General features: G+C 44.0%; 1 protein-coding gene across 5 annotated transcripts in view; it reads left to right on the top strand.

Moving 5' to 3' along the window:
* Positions 1–19,797, top strand: part of TBC1D22B (TBC1 domain family member 22B) — a gene marked incomplete at both ends in the record, with an annotated part of 66,172 nt that overhangs the window by 27,625 nt on the left and 18,750 nt on the right. For 4 of the 5 annotated variants that reach the window (XM_084228246.1, XM_084228242.1, XM_084228243.1 and 1 more), the window contains 4 exons: positions 708–773; positions 5,241–5,355; positions 16,655–16,761; positions 17,533–17,608. In XM_084228246.1, the coding sequence (XP_084084372.1) occupies positions 708–773; positions 5,241–5,355; positions 16,655–16,761; positions 17,533–17,608 (364 nt within the window). The remainder of the gene's footprint in view (positions 1–707; positions 774–5,240; positions 5,356–16,654; positions 16,762–17,532; positions 17,609–19,797) is intronic. The other variant, XM_084228245.1, reaches the window with a different exon arrangement.

Genomic DNA, 19,797 nt, shown 5'->3' with positions numbered 1-19,797 from the left:
AGGAGACTGTGGGCAGGCAGCTATCTACCACAAACCCCAAGAACTGAAATGGCCTCTGCCTCTGCTAACGCAACACTCAGGATTGTTAGAATGCGGTTGGGAAGTCCTGAGGCCAAAACCAACCAGAGTGACCTCTTGGGTAACAGAAGTCAGAACTTGCACACCCGTTCTTAAGACCAACTCCCCCGGGTTCCTTCCCCATTTCTTACATGCTATGACCTCACCAGCGGTCCTTCTCTAGTTCCCTCTCCTGGCATGTTTGCGCAGCTGTCAGGGCTCTCCTAGTTCTTGGGAACTGTTGACGAGTAAGGCAAAAGAGGGTACATATTTCGATCATACCTTTTAAATAAATACTAGCCCAGTGTAAAATAGACTCCAGAGCAATAGGGAAAAAAACAATCGATTCTCTTAGAATGTGAAGCCTATTGCTCTTGGATGTAGGTAGTTTATCCAAGAAGATTTCCTCACTGTTCAATAAGCTATCTTGATCATGGAACAGTGAGGGAGGACAGGTAGGTGAACTAGACTCTTTGTTGGTGTGTCAGTCAGCTCTTCCCAAAGCTAAACTGTGTTCTCACTCTTACTTAAGATTCTTAGTACTTAAGAAAATAATTTGATTCTTAGTACTTGATTCTTAGTGCTTAAGAAAATAATTTCAAAAGAACAGACTGGCATTTGAGTTTTTGGACATGGCTTCTCTTTTTCAGATTCACATTGACATTCCAAGGACGAATCCTCTCATTCCATTGTTCCAGCAGCCACTTGTACAGGAGGTGAGGGAAGTACTAAACGTTCTTGGCCCTTTCACCCGTCATCCCTCGGCGGCACCCGTTCTGCGTGGATGAGTGCTCTCGTCCTCCCAACCGAGGGCAGGTTTACTGCTAATCTTGACAGCACCTGGTGTCCATCTGCAGAACTTTGGTCCTTTCAGAGAACTTTTTTGTGCGTTCTCATCTGATCTTCATAACAAAGCTGTGGCCCAAATAATGCTTCGAGAGTTAAGGGACTTTCCCAGAGTCTTGAGGCTCCTGGTGATAGAACTCACATCTTAGAATTCCTAGTCTTGTGTTTGCTCTATTTAACTACTCGCTGGGAATAGTGATTTTTGGTTTTTTGTCGTAATAAATATACATAACTAAAAATTTACCATTTTAGCCATTTAGTTGAGTGGCATTAAGTACATTCACATTGTTGTATGACCATCACCATCTTCCGTCTCTAACACTTCTTTTCATCTTCCCCAAACTGAAACTCTGTCCCCACTAAATAACTCTCCCCAGCAACTACCATTCAGCTTTCTGTCTTTATGAATTTGACTATTCCAAATAAGTGAGATCGTATGATATTTGTCCTTTCGTGAATGATTCGTTTCACCTAATATGACATCTTCAAGATTTATCCATGTTGTAGCATGTGTCAGAATTTGCTTCCTTTTTAAGACAGAATAAACTTCCATTTTTGTATAGAATATGTCTTGTTGACCCATTCATTCATCTATTGATGAAAACTTGGGTTCCTTCTCTCTTTGAGGTAGTATGAATAATTCTGCGGTGAACATGGGTGTGCAAATAGTTGTTTGAGTCCCTGTTTTAAATTATTTAGGGTATATTTTCAGATGTCAAATTATTAGTGATATTTTGAGGCCTAATAAGTTAGTGAGCACCTGCAAGGTTAGTTTTGACTCAAGCAGAAGCTAACTATAGACTCCTTGAAATTAGGGGTTTCCTTTTGCAACTTCACAGCAGCTGGGACATGGGTGTAAGGCTCTTTGAATTGTGCTTTCAGTTATCCTTATAACTGAGAGGAAGAGTGATAAAAATGCCCAGAATAGTTTTGATTTGACTTTAGATTGTTTCCATAATTCTGTTTAAATACAACTGTCTCTACTCATGATTTTCCGATAGCAGAAAGATTTTGAGAGTAACTCCCTTTTTTTACCTGTAAGATTCAGGTCAAAGGAAGCTAAAACCCAGTCAAGATCCCTTTGTGTCGACCATTGCCTCCCATTGCTCAACCTTCCTCATTCCTTATTCTAGGAATTCTGAACATTTGGAGGTGTTTAGATACATGTCATTTACTTGTGCACATTTGTTCCTAACTTGGAGATGGGGAAAGTAGTTTGTTTAAAAAGCTTCTCTGAGGAGCTGGATCTGAATACAAAGAGGGAAACTCAGACCTATAGTCTTCCAATTTTTCTTGAAGCACCATTTTGTCTAGCAGACTGTAGTCACCTTAAACAGAATAAAATGCCAACCAAGGAGCAGAGAACGAGGCATTTACTGAATAGTAAATGACTTGCTTTGCAAATTTGGGATAGAATTGGCTATAGTAAGTCAAAATTACCCACACTAGTAGAAGAGGTATAGGAAATTCCTTCAAAGGACTATGCTAGCTACTCCTTTCTACAAGGCAAGAGTATCCCAGACTTTTCTGCAGTGAAGGTTCCATGGTCTCCCCTGCTAGTCAGGATTGGTGCTCCTCTGTTTCCACCTTTTTGGCATCTCTGCTTATTGATGCATATGCATCTGCATTGTCCCATCCTTACTAGAGGGATTATACCAGGTCTCCTGATTCCAAGCACCTAGGTTCCATGCACATCCCTTATGAAACCCAGTCACCAAACATTTGTGTTTTCATAAGGGGTTGATAAGTATGTAGGAGAAACTCTAGTAAGTCCTTCAGGACTGACTGGAGGAGCTTTTAACAGAGATGTCTGGACAGACACAGGCCCACAGGAGGTGTGCGGAAACAGAGTGAGGGCAGGGAATCCTTGAGATCTTGGTGGGTGATGGGTCTATCTTGAGCTATGATTTCAGGAGGAAGGGATTATGTATCAACAAAGAAGAATATAAGAGGGCCCGCCTTTGTGTGTTGAGCCTAATGAAGGCGCCACACACTCCTCATGGCCCCAGAGAGCAAGCGGGCAAGTCTAGGGAGACAGAGAGGCCAGCTTACTTCCAGGCTGGACTTTGCTCTCACTGCCTGTAGGAGCAGGAGTGTTGACAGTAGAAGTGTTTCTCAGCTCCCTCTGCCATCTGGAACGCAGAGTCAGCCAGCTGGAAAACATCCTTTATTGCATGTCTAGTTCCCTACTTCTCACCAGCTAACCAACTGCAAACCCATGCAACAATTTCCCTCATGTTGTTCTCCCTGGGAAGACTTTTCTCCTTGCACCTGGCCCTTGAGAGGGCCTCTTCGCTTTGCCCCAAAGCCCATGTGCTATGGAGGCCTCTAATCTTCCTCACACTCTCATTCACAGTAGTCACTGTCATCTCTGCCATCCTCCTCCTCCTCCTTTTTTTTTTTTCTCTGACACTAAGAAAATGCTTTAATGGTGGTTTCTGCATAGATGTGATGTTGAGGCAAGAAGAATTAAAGGCACACAGGGAGACAGAATGACCAAGACAGGTTATGAGTGCGTAAAGATATCACACAGCTGCCACACTGCACCAGTACCAGCAGCTCTAGGCCACCTCCTCCTCAGCTTCCTGCTCAGACTTGCCCTTCTCCTTGGCTGTAGCATCCTGGTACTGCTGACACTCAGACACCAGGTCACTCATGTTGCTCTTGGCTCCATCTGGCCCATGCCGTTACCTGTGTACTGGTGCACAGGACATCTTCAGTCCCCGGGGTCAGATGTCACAGATAGCTGTTTTCACAGCTGTTGTAGGGGATCCGCTTGACAAGATATCTGCTATTTTCTTTTCTTTTCTTTTTAAAGATTTATTTATTTTTTTTTATACAAGAACCGGGGTACAGTCCAGATGCGTGGGAGGGTGAGAGGATTCACCAGAGACAGAGCAGGGAACAGAACAGGTAGACTGATGAAATACACTGCTGAGGGGAGGAGTGGGCACAACAGGAGAGGTCTGCTGCGCCATGTGGGACCCTCACCGACCGACCGGGATCAAACTGGCACTGCAGAGGCTGCAGACAGCTTCACAGTGCAGCGCTCAACCACCTGCGCCACCAGGGGAGGCCCAATATCTGCTATTCTTGTTAAGCTTCTGCTCATCTACCTCCTTTATGGACATGCAGCCCCTGGTTCACGGAGAGTTGAGGCAGCTCAGTCAAGGGCAGTGTAAAGAATGTGTTGGGGCCAGGAATTGAGGTCACCAGGATGAAGCCAGGAAATGAGTATTATTAGAGAAAATGGGGCAGGGGGTGGGTGGGGCACAGAGGGCCAAATCAAAGCAGACAGGAGTGTGGTTGAATGGGACAGGGCTAGACTCTGTAGCAGAGCCATAAAGATCTTTCCTTTTCTTCCCTTTCTAGGCCTCTGACCTCTTGTGACTGACATTCCTAACCCAGAGACCTTCCCACAGAGGCCCTGGCTGACTTCTCTGTTATCAGATCCCCAGCTGTAGGAGTCTGTAGGATTTGGTTTATTTATCTTTCTATCCCCAGCAAATGTCGAGATTACATCCTGATATATGAAGTGACTTCCTGCATTTGTACTCTGTCAGTAGTTCGTCGTCAGGCTGAGTTAGAACTAAATCGAGATCTCCTTCCGTCTCAGCAGGGAAAAAGGGAGAGGATGGTGGAGAAAATATTTCCTTTCTAAATCCTGTAGTGCCAAAAAAGATTTAGAAAAAAAGATATCAGAACATGTCTGGGGCCTCCCTGGTGGCACAGCAGTTGAGCACTGGGTTGCGAAGCTGCCCGCAGCCTCTGCAGCGCTGGTTAGATCCCCGGCCACCGGCAAGGGTCCCACATGGTGCGCAGACCTCTCCTGCCGCCCGCTGCTCCCCTCAGCAGTGTACTTTGGCCCTTCTGCCTGTTCTGCTCCCCGCTCTGGCTCTGGTGAATCCTCTCACCCTCCCACGCTTCTGACTGTACCCAGTGCTTATATAAATAAATAAATAAATCTTTTAAAAAAAAAAAAAAAAGAACATGTCTGATATTTTGCTCAGTAGAGAAACTGTATCTACAAGTGAGAGTGTGAATTAATGACATCCACAGCAACCTTTTTCTAAGCCATTTGTGTTACCTTTCCTTTTCTCAATTTTATATCACAGTGACTAGGTACTGAAAAGATAAATAAAGTGCGAGAGTACCTATCCCTGCTTGAAAACAACAAATGTATTTTTGCATTTACAATATAGGCTTCATTTTCCCCTGTATTGGAAAATGTTCCAAAAAATTCTGCAGCCCTGAGATAAATGGTGAGGTAGGTAAATGGAGGGATGGAATGTAGCCCTGTGATTTAACAGTCATGTCTTTTTTTCTCATTTTCCTAGATCTTTGAAAGAATTCTATTTATTTGGGCCATCCGACACCCTGCCAGTGGGTATGTCCAGGGAATTAATGACCTGGTCACTCCATTCTTTGTCGTCTTCCTCTCAGAATATGTGGGTAAGAAGCAAGCATGAGTACCCGTTGAACAAACTATTGCTCTTTCTTATCTGCAGTCTGTTTGTTTTTCTCAAGCGTGTAGCCAGTAGGCATGTCTTGCTAAAAAAGAGATACGGCTTTAAAATTCACAGCTAAGCTGTTTGCAGGGGTAGCAATCTGGAATGTATCTCTTGAGATGATCACAGATCTCACCTAAAAAGACCTGCTCCGTCACAAGACCAAAGTGACAAATTTATGTCCTGCAGTGAACAGGAGGCTTACTGGTTTAGTTGAGATTACTTTAGGATTATTTTGAGTTCATCTCTCACACAGCCCCCCAGCCTGCCATTTTATGAAAGCTGGCATCTTAGCCTGTGCTTAGGCCTTCCCACTTGAGTTCACATTCTGTATCATAGGAGCAGGATGTGGCTATGTAGAGGAGGAAAGGTTGTGTTACCAGAATCCCGCTCACACTGAAGGTAATGGGATGGTCCACGAACCCTAGGATCTGGATTCCCGCCCAGCCCCAACCCCTCACCTCTTATTTCACTGGGTTCTTGTCACTTTGAATGAAGTGATTAGATTTTACTGTGTCAAGTTTTCTACGACCCCCACCTCCTCCAGCCAACCTAAATTTAAGCCAGGAGTCTTAAAAGAAGTTGAAGATCCTGATGCCTTTCGTTTGGTTTCCTTTATTATTTGTGCTCAGAAACTCAAGAAAAACCCCTCTGTCATGGCCTGAAGCTTTGTTCACTTAGTTAAGGGGAGGCTCAGAAGCAGAACATTGAAAAGGTCTTAGAAAACCACCCATCTAATCCTCACCCCTCACAGATGGGGTGTGTGATTTCCTGCCTCCTCAGGAGTGGCAGAGCGAGACTAGAACATTTCCGTACATTCTAGGACTGGTGGATTTTTGTGCTTTTTGTAAAAAGTCATTGCAGGGGTGTAGGAGGGTAATGAGTGGTAGACTAATGGGGACTCTTAGAGTGACTGGTGACCTAAGAAATGTTTCACTGGATCAGTTCCATTCAGGTTTTCTGCTAGGGCTCAAAGGGATGTCTTTTGGTCATTCATGAAGCAGTATCAAAAAGTCAAAGCAACTGAATAACACCTGTTCCCCCGAAGTGACAGTAACCAGGGCAGAACTGGGAGTTAGGGGGTACGACCACTCTTGTCCTCTCTATCAGATGGTCCTAAGCAAAAACAAAACTAGTTAAAATTTAGCTACTAAATGGCTATGAATAAGCTTTTACTAGAGGACATTTCGTTTTCCTCTCACATTAATAGGTCAATTTTTGGAAACAGCTTAATTTTGTGTGTGTTTAGCTTTATTAAGAGCATCTGAGCTATTGGGATTTGGGGGTTGCTTCTTGTGATAGTTTTTTTCTGAAGTAGTATTAAAGGAAGAGCCTAGGAATGTACTAATCTACATTTGAAGTCCAAATGCAGTCATGAAATCTTGTTAACAATATTATGCCAGTTAAAAATAATCCTCATGAGTTGCAGTTGATTGGATATTTAATTACCTTGTTAGCTGCCATTTATATCTTATGCTAAATTTTCCTTTACTTTCTGTCTCTGTGGTTTTGCCTTTTCTGGACATTTCATGTAAATGGAATCATACAATATGAGGTCTTTTTGTGCATGGCGTCTCTCACTTAGCATGTCTTCAAGGCTTGCTCATGTTGTCACCTGTGTCAGGGCTTCCTTTGTGTGGTCAAATATTTCATTGTATTGGTATACGAGTTTTACTTATCTATTCAACAGTAAATGAATATAAATTAAGTTGTAATGAAATAATGCGTTCAGACTTCCTCAGCCTCAGGCCTTTCTTGAACATAGATACAATATTTTTTACAATCTTCAAGAATGATTGTCTTGTCTGAACAATAACGCTGCTTTTCTCCCCTTCTCTAATGGTGGCTTCTCCTACTGAGGCAGCTGCTAGGTTGCTGTTATGACCTCTCTGATAGTCCTCCCTGCTGCAGGAGGCCTCAGGTATCCTTCACCTGTGGAACAGGTTAAGCAATTGTCCCTTTCATCCTAGGCAGCCTCACAGGCTGCCTTACCCAGTGCTCCATCTCACTGAACCATAGCAGAGAGGATTTGCCTTGACAACACTGTGGGGTCCGGACTTTGTTTGGCCTTTCAATTCTCCTCCCCTATCTGTTCTCAAGCACTGCGTCACTTTTATAAATCAGTGCCTAAGCTTGCTTCCTACTTTGTGTCATGTCTGTTGTGGAAAGGTTGAAAACACTGACTTTCCTTTGCGCTAACAGAAGTTGTCTATAGCGAGTTGACGACCAAGCAGTTTCTTTATCTGCTGAAGCCAGCTGCTTGTATAGAAGTGAATCCTCTGTGGATAAGCTAGCTGTGTAAGGTCCAGGGAAGACAGTACTAGAGGGCCACCCCTGGGGAGATGCAGTCTCTGAACGGTGACCCCTGATACTGCAGAATACCTTTAGACTCCCTTTTCTAAGACCTTTGGCTTAGAAGATATTACTGACCTAGCTCTGAACATATTATGGCCCAATAGAGCTGGTAGTGTTGTCATCATCAAAGTAGACTCAACAGCAACTATTTAAGTGATGCATATGAAGAAACCATGTGACAGGCAGGGATCATGAAACATCCTTTTTTTCAAAAGAAGAGTTGTGCCTGGTGACTTCTTTCAGTTCAAAATGAAACACTAAGTATCAAATAATATTCTCTCTCTCTGCATGAAGCAGCACAGTAAAATTTTTATTTCAGGTTTTGTTTAGAAGTCTGAGGACAATGGAAGCCACAGGAGGGAAGTCTTTCCCAGCCCTCTGACTTATGTGTCCACCTCCCTTTGTGACATTTCTAGTTGGATGTGCCATAGGGAATCAGTTAGAATAAGCTTGGCTACATGTGATGGGGAACCCTAAGTATAGTACCTTGCAAAATGGAAAAGCTTCCTTCTCTAACATTAAAAGTCAGGAGGTGACAGTCCCGCACTGTTCCAAGGTATTTAGGACTCCAGGCTCCTGCCTTTTGTTATTCTGCCATCCTCAGCTTATGATTTCCCCCTCATGGTCCACGATAGGTGTTGCATTCTAGCCATCACATCCATATCCCGGCCAATATGGAGAAGGAAAGAAAGAAAGACACACTCCTTCCATCTGAGGACATTGTGCAAGTACATAATGCTTGGGTTTGAATCTCTTTTGTCCGAACTTAGTCTTATGTCTATTACCTATCTGCAAGTAAGGCTGGAAAACACATGGGAATCCCAGGTGACCGGTACCCTTGGGGTTCTGTCACCAAGGAGGAAGGGGGAGTGGTTATTTGTGGACAACTGATCATCTTTGTCACCCCAAGGCTCCTCAGATTCAGTGATGGACTCCTCCCCACACCAGCTACCCTTTTCTCTTAGTTGGCAGCATTTCTTGTCACTAAAGTTGGAAATGCTAGGAATTGTACATGTTTCTTTTTTCACATTCTTCTATATCCAATCGATTATAAAACTCTGATCTTATATCCTAAATGTTTCTTGAGTCTGCTTCCCTCTCTGTTCTTCTACAACTGTCTGAGGTCAGGCTTGCATTGCTGGAATGGCCAAGTGTGTTTTCCCAGCTCTGATTTTATCCCTGTCAAATTCATCTTCCACACCATTCAGACACAGACTTGCCAGTGCAGCTCCTTGGCTTAAAACCTGTTAGTAGCACTTCCCATCACCTAAAGATTAGAGTGGCCAGGTTCTCTAGCTTGTTGTGCATGGTCCTGTGTGATCTGCTCCCTGCCTCACCCCCTAAACTCAGTAACCCAAAATTGACACTTTTAATCTAAAGTCTTGTCCTGCAAAATGTCTTTATCCCGTGGGCTAATCTGTGTGCATCCCTTGAGACTCCCCCTCTTCCTGTAAACCTTAGGGTACCCTCTGCCTCCACCACCCCAATAGTGCTCTCTCCATAGCTCTGTAGATTTCCTGTGTATCACTTCACCACATCAATTATTATGTTTCCCTCCTGCCATCTGCCACCAGACTCTGAATCCTTGACACCAGAGACTATATTAAATATATTTATATTCCCAGTGCCTTCATTTTGGTGTCCAGTGAGGAATTCCACAAAGAGGAATGTCTAGATGAGTGAAAAAATGAAATTTTCATGGTAACTTTGCAAGATGATAGTCGGGAAAATTAGTACAGCTTTGCTGGGCTTGGCCACTGGAGGGCAGTAGATGACAGCATTCTGGTACTGTGCTGAGCTCAGCAGTTCTGTCTCCACTGAGGGATGCAGATGGAGGACTACCAGTCATTCAAGCATTTATTGAGCACCACACACCACACCAGGCACTGCTCTAGGCCTTGCAGATATAACCATAAGCAAAGTAGACAAATATCTTTGCTTCCTACTACTAGGTATTAGAAAATTGAAGCTTATGGCTCCTAAAAGACTTGCATAGGAATATTCATAATAACCACTCATATAGACAAAAACCAGAAACAACCCAAATATCCAGTAACAGGAGAATGGATATTCATACACTAGAGTAGTACTTGAAAATAAAGAAGCCAGTACGACTAATAAATGCAATCACATGGAAGAAACCCTCTTTAAAAAAACCATTATTTGAACAAAATAAGCCAGATGCCAAAAAGTACACATTGTATGAGTCCATTTAAGTAGAGTTCAAACATACTCTGTGGTGAGAGAAATCAGAACAGTGGTTGACTCATGGGAGATTAACTGGCAAGATGCACGGTAAGTTTTTCTGGGGTAATGGAACTCTTGTATTTGGGCTGGAGCACTTTTACACAGATGTACACATGCCCAAACTCAGAACTATGTGCTTATGTGTTGTCTACTGTATGTAAGTTAAACCAAAAAAGAAACCCCTTCCATAGTGCTTAAATTCTGCTGGGCAGAAACAGACAATAAATTGATAACTAGTAAGGTATTTGTTGGGCTGTGATTGGTCCTGTGGAGTAGTAGGAAAGGACAGGGATGTGTCCTGCTGACCAGAGTGGGAATGGGGGCAGTGACCCAGAGCCATACTTGAGTGTTATCCTGAAGGAGGCAAGGGGTCAGCCATGCTGTTAACTTTGATTGTTAATACTCAATTTTTAGAGAAAAGGAGTCTTAATAACTTCCCACATACCCCGGTGCCCTGGGCCCTGTCTCCATGTCTTGCTCCTGGGCTGTTGTGGATTCTACCCGAGGTCCATGTTCCCAGTTTCTGGGAGGCTTCATTCTCCATCTCATGTCTGACTCCTTCCTCGTGATAGCCACCTTGCTGATCCTGTTCTTCCTTGTCTGGCAAGGTGCGGTAGCCAGACATGAGACTGGGACAAACTTCTGTAGCAATGACGAGTTTTTATTAGTGTTGTTAGAAGACGTTCTTTTTGTACTTTTTTTTTTATGTGAAATTTATATTGACGTATCATATGCATTTAAAAAAGTATATATGATAGGTACACAGCTCAATAAATCTCCCATAAATAATCAGCATATCAAGATAAGGAACATTTGCGGCCTGCAGAAGTCCCTTTGTGTTCCTTCTAGTTCCTACTCCTGGCCCTTCTCCCTTTGACCCCCTCAAGGGTAACAACTTTACTGACTTCTAATATCCATATTAGTATTAGTTTTCCTAGATTAGTTTTGCCTGTCTCGAAACTTTATATAAATTGAATCACATAATGAATATTCCATTTTCCCTTTTTTTTTTAATAAGATTTGTTTATGTATACAAGAACTGGGGTACAGGCCAGAGGTGTGGAGGGTTGGAGGGTGAGAAGATTCACCAGAGACAGAGCAGGGAATAGAATAGGCAGATGGACCGAAGTACACTGCTGAGGGGACCAGCGGGTGAGTTTGGAGAGGTCTGCTGTGCCATGTGGGTAGCTCCCTGGCCAGCCGGGATCGAACTCATGCTGCAGTGGTTGCAGAGAGCTTCATAGCTTGCATCTTAACCCCTTGTGCCACAAGGGAGGCCCACCATTTTCCCTTTTAATGCTATTGGCTTGGAGGAAATTGGTCAGAGGGGTTGGCAGTCACCCTATGTGGGACCCTAATCCTTTCTTCAAGATGTCTCCTGGTCCCATCTTCATAGATGAGCCATCCTCGTGTCGGGTAGATAGTGAGATATTTGAGGGTTTCCTAGCAACAGAGATCTGTATGGAGGCAGCCCAACCAGGGCTCTGAGCTGAGCTACTTGCAGCTGACTCTAGATGGCATTGTGCATTTGGCAGGTGTCCAGGGCTGGATTTCCTATTATTGAAGAAGCTAAGGTCTCCATATGTAAGTTACAGCTTGAACGTTATCCTGTAAAACCGAGGCTGATCATTCCTGGCAGTGAGCCAAGTGGCCTGCATGCTTACTCTCATCTAACCCAGGAATAAGTGAAACATTAGAAATTGAGGTAGCCAACATATTCAAGATATTTGAGCCTAGATGAGGAACTCTGTAGGTAGCTGACATTGGCACTGGGGGCCCTGAACTACCCAGAGCCTGTTCGCTTCCACAGTGTCTTGACGACTGGGTGCCTGACTGTGAGCTCCTGGCAGGTTAAGTGTATGTTGGACCTGGTCCTTCCCTTACCCCCATACCCTGAATACCCATATAATTTGGGCTCAAATAATCTGGGATCTTACATTCCCCAGAAGCTGAGTTAGCCAACCCCTTGCTTGCAAAGTAAGTGTAATACAGGACCTTTAGGAAAACAGAAAATTTTCAGTTTTTAGTATTAACTTTAACCAGGGTATCACGACATATGTGCACCTAACCACTCCACCCTGAGTTAGTGTACAGCCAAAGTTCATCCGTCCTTCCTGGTTAATATTTACCTTTTAATTACTACCCTGATTGACAGGCACAGTGTCAGGAAGGGCTCCACAGTCAGCTGTGTCTCTGTCTTTGAAACAGCACAGCTCTCACGCATTCTATATTGCATGGTCCTCGTGCAACAGAACCACCTCCCCATGTATCTCTGCTCTGTGGGAACCTCAGAAGAAATCTGTCCTCCCACCTTCCCTCTGGAAGAGACTAACTCTCCTCACTCATTTGTCAGGTGGTTTGACTCCCCAGGATTAGTGAGGGACCATGGTGTCCTTGTCTTTGCTGCTGCCATCCAATTTTTTGCCCAAAAAATTTCAAATTAATAACAACCAGAGTATGTTTACATAGTACTTAAACCACTTAAAATTATTCCCTACAGGTGGCCCGATTAATTCCTTCACACTTTTCTTAAATCTGTGGTTTTTCTTTTTGATGATCTATGTAAATTCCTATTTCATGGGATTCCTCAGTTGTATGGCCAGAAAGATTTATTTTCTCATTTTTTCCATTTCCTTTTGTGATTGGAAAATATTAGGTAAAATATCATTCTTATGAGTCCAATTTTTAAAAAAAACAAAGGCAGAAATCAGGTCAATGAGAGACCATGGTATAGAAAGGTGGACCAGTCTGGTGCCTTGAATCCTTCTGTACCAGCCAGTTGTCTGAATCATTCTGATCCAACAGATCAAAGAATCCAGAAGTTGCCCTTTCATCACAGATGATTCCTGGGAAATGCCCAGACAAGTTTACTCCTGTATGTTTTGGAAAAACTGGTGCTTCCCAAAACGGTCACAATGTTTTTGATGTACATATGAGGCTGATTTAGGTCCAGGACTTGGAGTTCTCAGAAAAATAAACAGTTGACTGGAGCCGCCACTCAAGTACATTTTATCAACTAATAAATGGCCCCGTTCTTGTCAAGCCCAGAGTGGGCAATTTGACTTTTATAACGAGCTTTCGGGTCTCTTCCTTTTGTATGCTTTGCCTCTTTAAGTAGCCATAAAATATCCCTTAAGATCTCATTCCTCCAGTCAGAGTCCCGGCGGCTGTGCGCTCTGTCATGACAACCAGAGATGCCGCTGTCACTCGATACTGCGTTGCTGGCACAATTTTCCCCCTTCCAGCTCAATTATGTGTTGAATTTTCTCAAATAGGATGTTTAATGATTCTTCTAACAGACTGTTTATGCTGAATAAAGCCCTTCAGAGAGCATCTGGGTCTCCCTTTCTCTGCTGCTTTTTGCTGGTGCACTCAGCTCACAGGTTTTGAGTGAAGGTGTAAATTTTGTCCTCCCAGCAGGCAGAAGAGCAGCACTAAACTTTCCTCCCACCCTGAAATGCTGGTGAACTACCCCACTGTCTGTGAAAGCAAGGGGCTAACAAGCAGGCCAAGTGTAAGGGCAGAACATGGGGACATAACAGCCATGTTGTGGCCTTAGAAAAGGGGTCAGCGTCTTGTCTGTTGGTTCCTCTGCTCCCTGCAGCTGCAGGTTTGGAGTGTGTGCTCTTACTGAGAGTGGTATCTTACCAACTTGAGACCTCATGCTCTACCTTTTGGTATTAAGGAGGAAAATCTAACAGCATGAGGTCTCAAGTTGGTAAGATACCACTCTCAGTAAGAGCACACACTCCAAACCTGCAGCTGCAGGGAGCAGAGATCCAAAATAACATCAGCTTAAACAACATAGAAGTTTATTTGTCCCTCATTCAATAACAATGATACTAGTAACATTTACATAATGCTTATTTTATGCCAAGCACTATTAACATTTTTGATATATTAGCTTATTTCTTCCTTACAATATCCTGTGACACTGGTACTGATATTATCACTTGAACAGATGAGGGATTGAGGCAAGAAGGTAAAATCATTTGCCCAAAGCTAATGAGTGATAGAGCCAGGATTTGAGCTGTGCAGTCTGATTCTAGAATTTATGCTCTTAACCACATGTTTTGTCTGACAAAAAAAAAAAAAACACACAGTCGCTGGGGTGGATGTGACAGCTGTGCCCCTCCCAGCTTTTTCTTCTTGTTACTCTGCTATATGTGGTTCCTGCTCCTAGCCACGTTTCCACTTTGTAGAATGCCCAAGTTGGAAAAGACCCTTCAAAGTATGATGTGGCTCTGGATCTTCATTTGGGAAATGTGTATGAGAAGTGGGGGTAGTTTTTGTCCCGAACCTTCCTTTTGGGCTCCACTTTTTTCTTACAGCCCTGTTCTCATGAGGAGGGGCTAGGACAGTTAGTGTGAACAGCCATGCTCATGAAAAAGACAATGCTTCCCTTCCCTCACGCATGCTAAGTCTGCATCTGGAAAGTGGTCTGCCTGCACTGTGGCCCAGAGTAGTTCTCCTTCAGGGTTGAAGGGGGCATTCCTTGGGGCATTGCTGTGGAAAATGGTTCTCTGTCCTGGGGAGACAGATCCATTAAGTGGTAGAGGTACATATGCACTGGTGAGCTAGAGGACCTTAGTGGTATAATACGAAGCCTACAGAAAAGGAAGATTCAGAGCCAGCCCTTAGAGCCCAGTGTGATTTAACTAAATGAATAATATTTATATTCATTATCCACATAATGGGTATCTCCACAAAACTCACCACATAATAAGTATTTAAGTTAGGAAAAAAGGAAGGATGTTATTTCTCGGGAAAGTTTTTTAAATTGTGCTTCTCAAATAGACCTTTATATTTTATTTGGAGTCTTAGTTTCCACAGGCTTAGTGGTGTTTTACAACACTTTTCCGGTGATAAAATGCAGGTGTAGTCAATGATTGCCTTTTTTTCTAAAATAATATGCATTTTTTTTATTTCTGACTATAAAAATTATGCTTATTGTAGAAATTTTGAAAAGTCTAGTAAAGCTTAAAGAAAATAAAATTCCTCAATTCCTGGAACTACTGGGAGGAATAAGCACTGTAAACCTTATGATATATTTTGTCTTTCCTTCATGCTTATATAAACACATAAATATTGTATGTACAGTAGTTGAAAGTCTACCATCAATAATTTTGCACCTCATTCTTTTCCCTTAAAACATGCTTTCCCATGTCATTATAAATTCCTGATAAACTTCATTTGAAATAAACTGTATTGCACCTACTGTGTGCTGGGCACCAGTTAGCACTTTACATGCACTAACTGTGGCTATCCTTTGAGTTGGACTTTTAGATTATTCCCAGCATCATAGATCTCTTGCCAAAGCACCCTCAAAAGGGTTGATGTTTGTGTTTTGTTTTTTGGATTTTTTTTTTTTTACCGCCCTTAATGTTCATTAAAAACATTGTTTATACAGGATAAGAATCTGAGAGTTGCTACATGTTGTCCCAAGGATTTTCGGTTGTAAGTTTTTGTAATAATTCTCATAAATGAAAGGGCTGGAGTCAGAATACATTTTGTAAGATGCCTATGTCCCTGCAGCACTAGGGACTGCAGAGAACATGCTGTTTGCAAAACAGGCTTGTGGGTCTGAGTTAAAAACTGCCTTTGGTGCAGAACTGGGGGCCCTGGGCATTTCCACTTGTGGCCTCAGATGGTCATACAGGAACCCAAGGGTGAGGTGGTCTGTTTTACTAGGCAGATAACTTTCTTACTACTTACACCTCTCTGGCAGGAAGGAATCATCACATGACATGTTCCTTCTTGAGGTTTCTAGAGAGCTTCTTAACTTCTCTCCACTTGGATCTCAGAGCAGACAGCTTCTGACTCCTATTGCTCAGTGCAGGGTTTCCATCAGAGGCTAACAGATGGTCCTTTTAAAGAGGCTTCATGGCTGGGGAAATGCCGGAGAAGCAAGGTTAGGCAGATCTACATAATAGAAGTCTCTAATTTTAAACTTCAAATCCTTCTGTATGCTGTGATCTTTGTGAAGTTTCACGATGGGGATAGATAATACAGCATTTCTCCACTGTATTTGTCCATGGAGTCTCTTTTTCCTTATGCATTCGAATGGATGGGAGTTTTGCAAAGCCCATCTTGGGAATTCCCCACTGGGTGAAATTCAATTCCAGTAACTCCCATGGGCTTCAATTCTGAATGGTGAGGCCATGGGTCTACCTGGTCAGAATTTGGGGATTCTATCTTAAAAGTGAACCGTGGAGGCTCACTGATCCCTGCTGTTCTCACTACATATGAATGTGAGTGTGCTAGACAGCTCACTAAATTTCTGAAATCAAAGAATTTATCCAGGCTGTCTCCAGGGGGCTGGTTATAGCTCACTGAACATAAAGCCTGAAGTATCTTTTTCTAAAACTGAATGAACAAATCAGAGGAAGAGTATGATATGTCGGACCCAGTGGAATTGGTGTGAGAAATGTCCTGTTCAGCATTGTAATGAGATCTTTAAGAACTTTCCTGGGACAAGTTGCCCGCCTGACAAGGGAGGAGGAGGGCAGCCCTGTTCCTTGGCATCAGGTCAGCCTGGCCCTCCACTGGCTTTAAAGATCCATTGGAGATACTAGACTCTATCTTTCTCTCTCCATTTTTCAGAGAAGACCTCTGGACTTTCTTCACCTTTTGTTTTACAGAAGAGGATGTGGAGAACTTTGACGTGACCAACTTGTCTCAAGACATGCTGCGAAGCATTGAAGCCGACAGCTTTTGGTGCATGAGCAAGCTGCTGGACGGGATCCAGGTAAGCGGGTCTGCCCTCGCCGCATGCCGTGTCCAGGAGCTCCCCTCGGGGCTTTGTGCTCCTCATTGCCCTTCTGCATCAAACAGGCCTCCCACCTATCTTGGCTCCTCCTCTGTTTCACTTTTACCTCTTTCCTTAGCTTTATAGCCTTCGAAAGGTAATGGTCTAGTGTCCCCTGGAGTCTGAGGATATTCCACGTTATCCTGACTTTGGGGTCCACCTGTGCCCCTCTTTCTTGCTGGGCACACTGAGCCATGCGGTTTGCCTCTACAGTACAAGGCTCTGTCAGGCTTTCCACACACACTGCTGTTCTGCAGATTCCCTTGTTCCCTAGAATGCTTGCACTGTCTTTGCAAAAATAGTTTGTGCCTTTAAACATGTTGGAAGGGCCTCCCCGGTGGCGCAGCGGTTGAGCGCTGGGTTGCGAAGCTGCCCGCGGCCTCTGCGGCGCCGGTTTGATCCCCGGCTGCTCCCCGGCCACCGGAGGAGGGTCCCACATGGCGCGCAGACCTCTCCTGCCGCCCGCTGCTCCCCTCAGCAGTGTACTTCGGTCCTTCTGCCTGCTCTGCTCCCTGCTCTGGCTCTGGTGAATTCTCTCACCCTCCCGCGCTTCTGACTCTACCCAGTGCATGTACAAACAAACAAATAAATAAATAAATAAAAACACATGCCTCTTTAAAAAAAAAATAAAATAAAATAAACATGTTGGAAGAAGGGGGTGGCCCAATGGCTTGGAGTCCCTGTTCATCCTGGACTCTCTGTCATTTGCAGGATAACTATACCTTTGCACAACCAGGAATCCAGAAGAAGGTCAAGGCACTGGAAGAGCTTGTCAGCCGGATTGATGGTAGGTTCAGAAGTGGGGGTATTCTCTAGCAACAACACACTTCTCTGACACAGGGCCAGGGCCCTCTCCTCAGCCCTTCCTAGCCATGACCATTTCCGGGTTCCTCTACCATTGGCAGCTGCAACACCTTCCAAATCTCCACAGGAAGGTGAGGTAGGAACTCTGCTTTTAGCTTACGTTCTTTTTTCCCCTTAGTTTTCTGTCACCAACTCCTGTCAGTTCTCCTTCAGCATCTCCCCTCAAATTCACTCTTTCTTCTCCATTTCACTAGCCACAGCTCTGGTCCAGACAGGCCCAGAGTTCATGAATTCCTCCTAAAAGGACTTACCTCTTCTAATCTGCCCTCTTCCAAGCCGTCTACCACTCAGCTGCATCTTTCTGAAACGCCATTCTGGTCATGTCTCGCCACTTCCTCTATTGCTATAAAACCTTCCGTGGCTTTCCATTACTTTCAGCATCAAGTCTGTAATCTGCTCTTGCCCTTCATGTGATGATGTAACTCGGGACTCCTGGGCTTAATGCCAGGTTCTCGAGTCTGGCTGACACCACAGCAGAACTTCCCAGAGCTCCCTGTGATCTGTGTGGGCCAGGGGGAAGGAGACATGGCTCTTCTGAAGCACAGGAGCCTGACAGTAATTCCTTGGTTCTGACTTAGAATCATGGAATGTTAGAGGGCCTCCCCGGTGGCGCAGCGGTTGAGCGCTGGGTTGCGAAGCTGCCGGCGACCTCTGCGGCGCCGGTTCGATCCCCGGCTGCTCCCCGGCTACCGGAGGAGGGTTCCACATGGCGCGCAGACCTCTCCTGCCGCCCGCTGCTCCCCTCAGCAGTGTACTTTGGTCCTTCTGCCTGCTCTGCTCCCTGCTCTGGCTCTGGTGAATTCTCTCACCCTCCCACGCTTCTGACTGTACCCAGTGCATGTATAAACAAAGAAACAAACAAACAAATAAATAAATAAATAAACATGCCTCTATAAAAAATAAATAAATAAAATTAAAAAAAAAAAAAGAATCATGGAATGTTAGAACTAAGAGGCGACTTGGGAAACCCTACTGTTGGCTGTTGAAGAAACTGAGGCCCCCCCAGGGGAAGAAGTCAGAATTTGGTTTCACAAAGAACACACAGAACCTAATGGTGTAGTCTTCTATTAAGTGAATCTCATGCAGCAGCTAAGCTGTAAAACTTTAGGGCTGACTCTACCAGTTCTCACACTAAACTAATAAATCTTACTTCCTGATTCTCTCAGTCATGGGTTTCCTGCTTCACCTAAACATTGTCCGTCCCCCACCCCCCAACTCCTTACCCCTCTGCAGAAATTGCATATCTTTTTCTCTCCTCTCCCACGTTCTCTTTTCATGAAAACCTTCCCTGATTTGTTCCACCTGCTCTGACTCCCCCTTGTGACTTAGGATTTCAGTCTTCCCAGCTCAGTTGCGTATTTACAGTGGTTCCTATCCATGGCATGCCGGGTGTGTTTCCCTCCATCTTATCACCCTGACCCAGCTGTGAGCCACACAGCGGGGCTCACATGCAGCTCTGATGCTTTGCTCCCCAGATCTTGTCACTGGGCATGCACTGCTGCTAGCAGGGATGCTGAGCTACCTGACAGAGGCTGGCATCCGTCAGGCTCCAGAGGGCAGAGGTCTCTGCCACCACCTGTCCTATCCTTGTTTTCTGTGCCCTCACAAATACCAATGGGGTGGAGAGTGGAATTTTAAATGTTTTTTTAATTTGCTTTATTGCTTCTTTGAATTAAAGAAATAATACTTATTTTACAAAAATTTAACCAATTCAGAAACACACAAAATAAAAAATCTCCCCCTTCCTTAAATTCTACTCCCTAGAAATAATCATTTTGATGGTTGGTTATTTCAAAAATTGTGTTAAGTGTTTACCACATGCCAGGTGCTATTGTAAACACTTTTATTTTCTCGTTTTATCCTCCCTCCAAATCTTCTGATGATCATTCATACCTCAGAAGTTTTTTATAGATTAGGAAATTGAGAATGACAGTGATTTTTTAAAAAAAATCCTACAAAGCGTTATTTGACAGGCTGCCATGTAGAACAGGGATCAGGTTTATTTTGGGTTGTTCTAGAATACCACACACACACACACACACACACACACACACACACATACACATGGGGTGGGAGTTGGGAGGGAGCTAGTTGCTCTTGAATGTGGCACAG

The sequence above is a fragment of the Talpa europaea genome (genome assembly GCF_964194135.1).
Source record: "Talpa europaea genome assembly, chromosome: 2".
NCBI lineage: Eukaryota > Metazoa > Chordata > Mammalia > Eulipotyphla > Talpidae > Talpa > Talpa europaea.
Note: the sequence above shows the minus strand (reverse complement) of the source record. Positions and strands in the feature narration are given on the sequence as shown.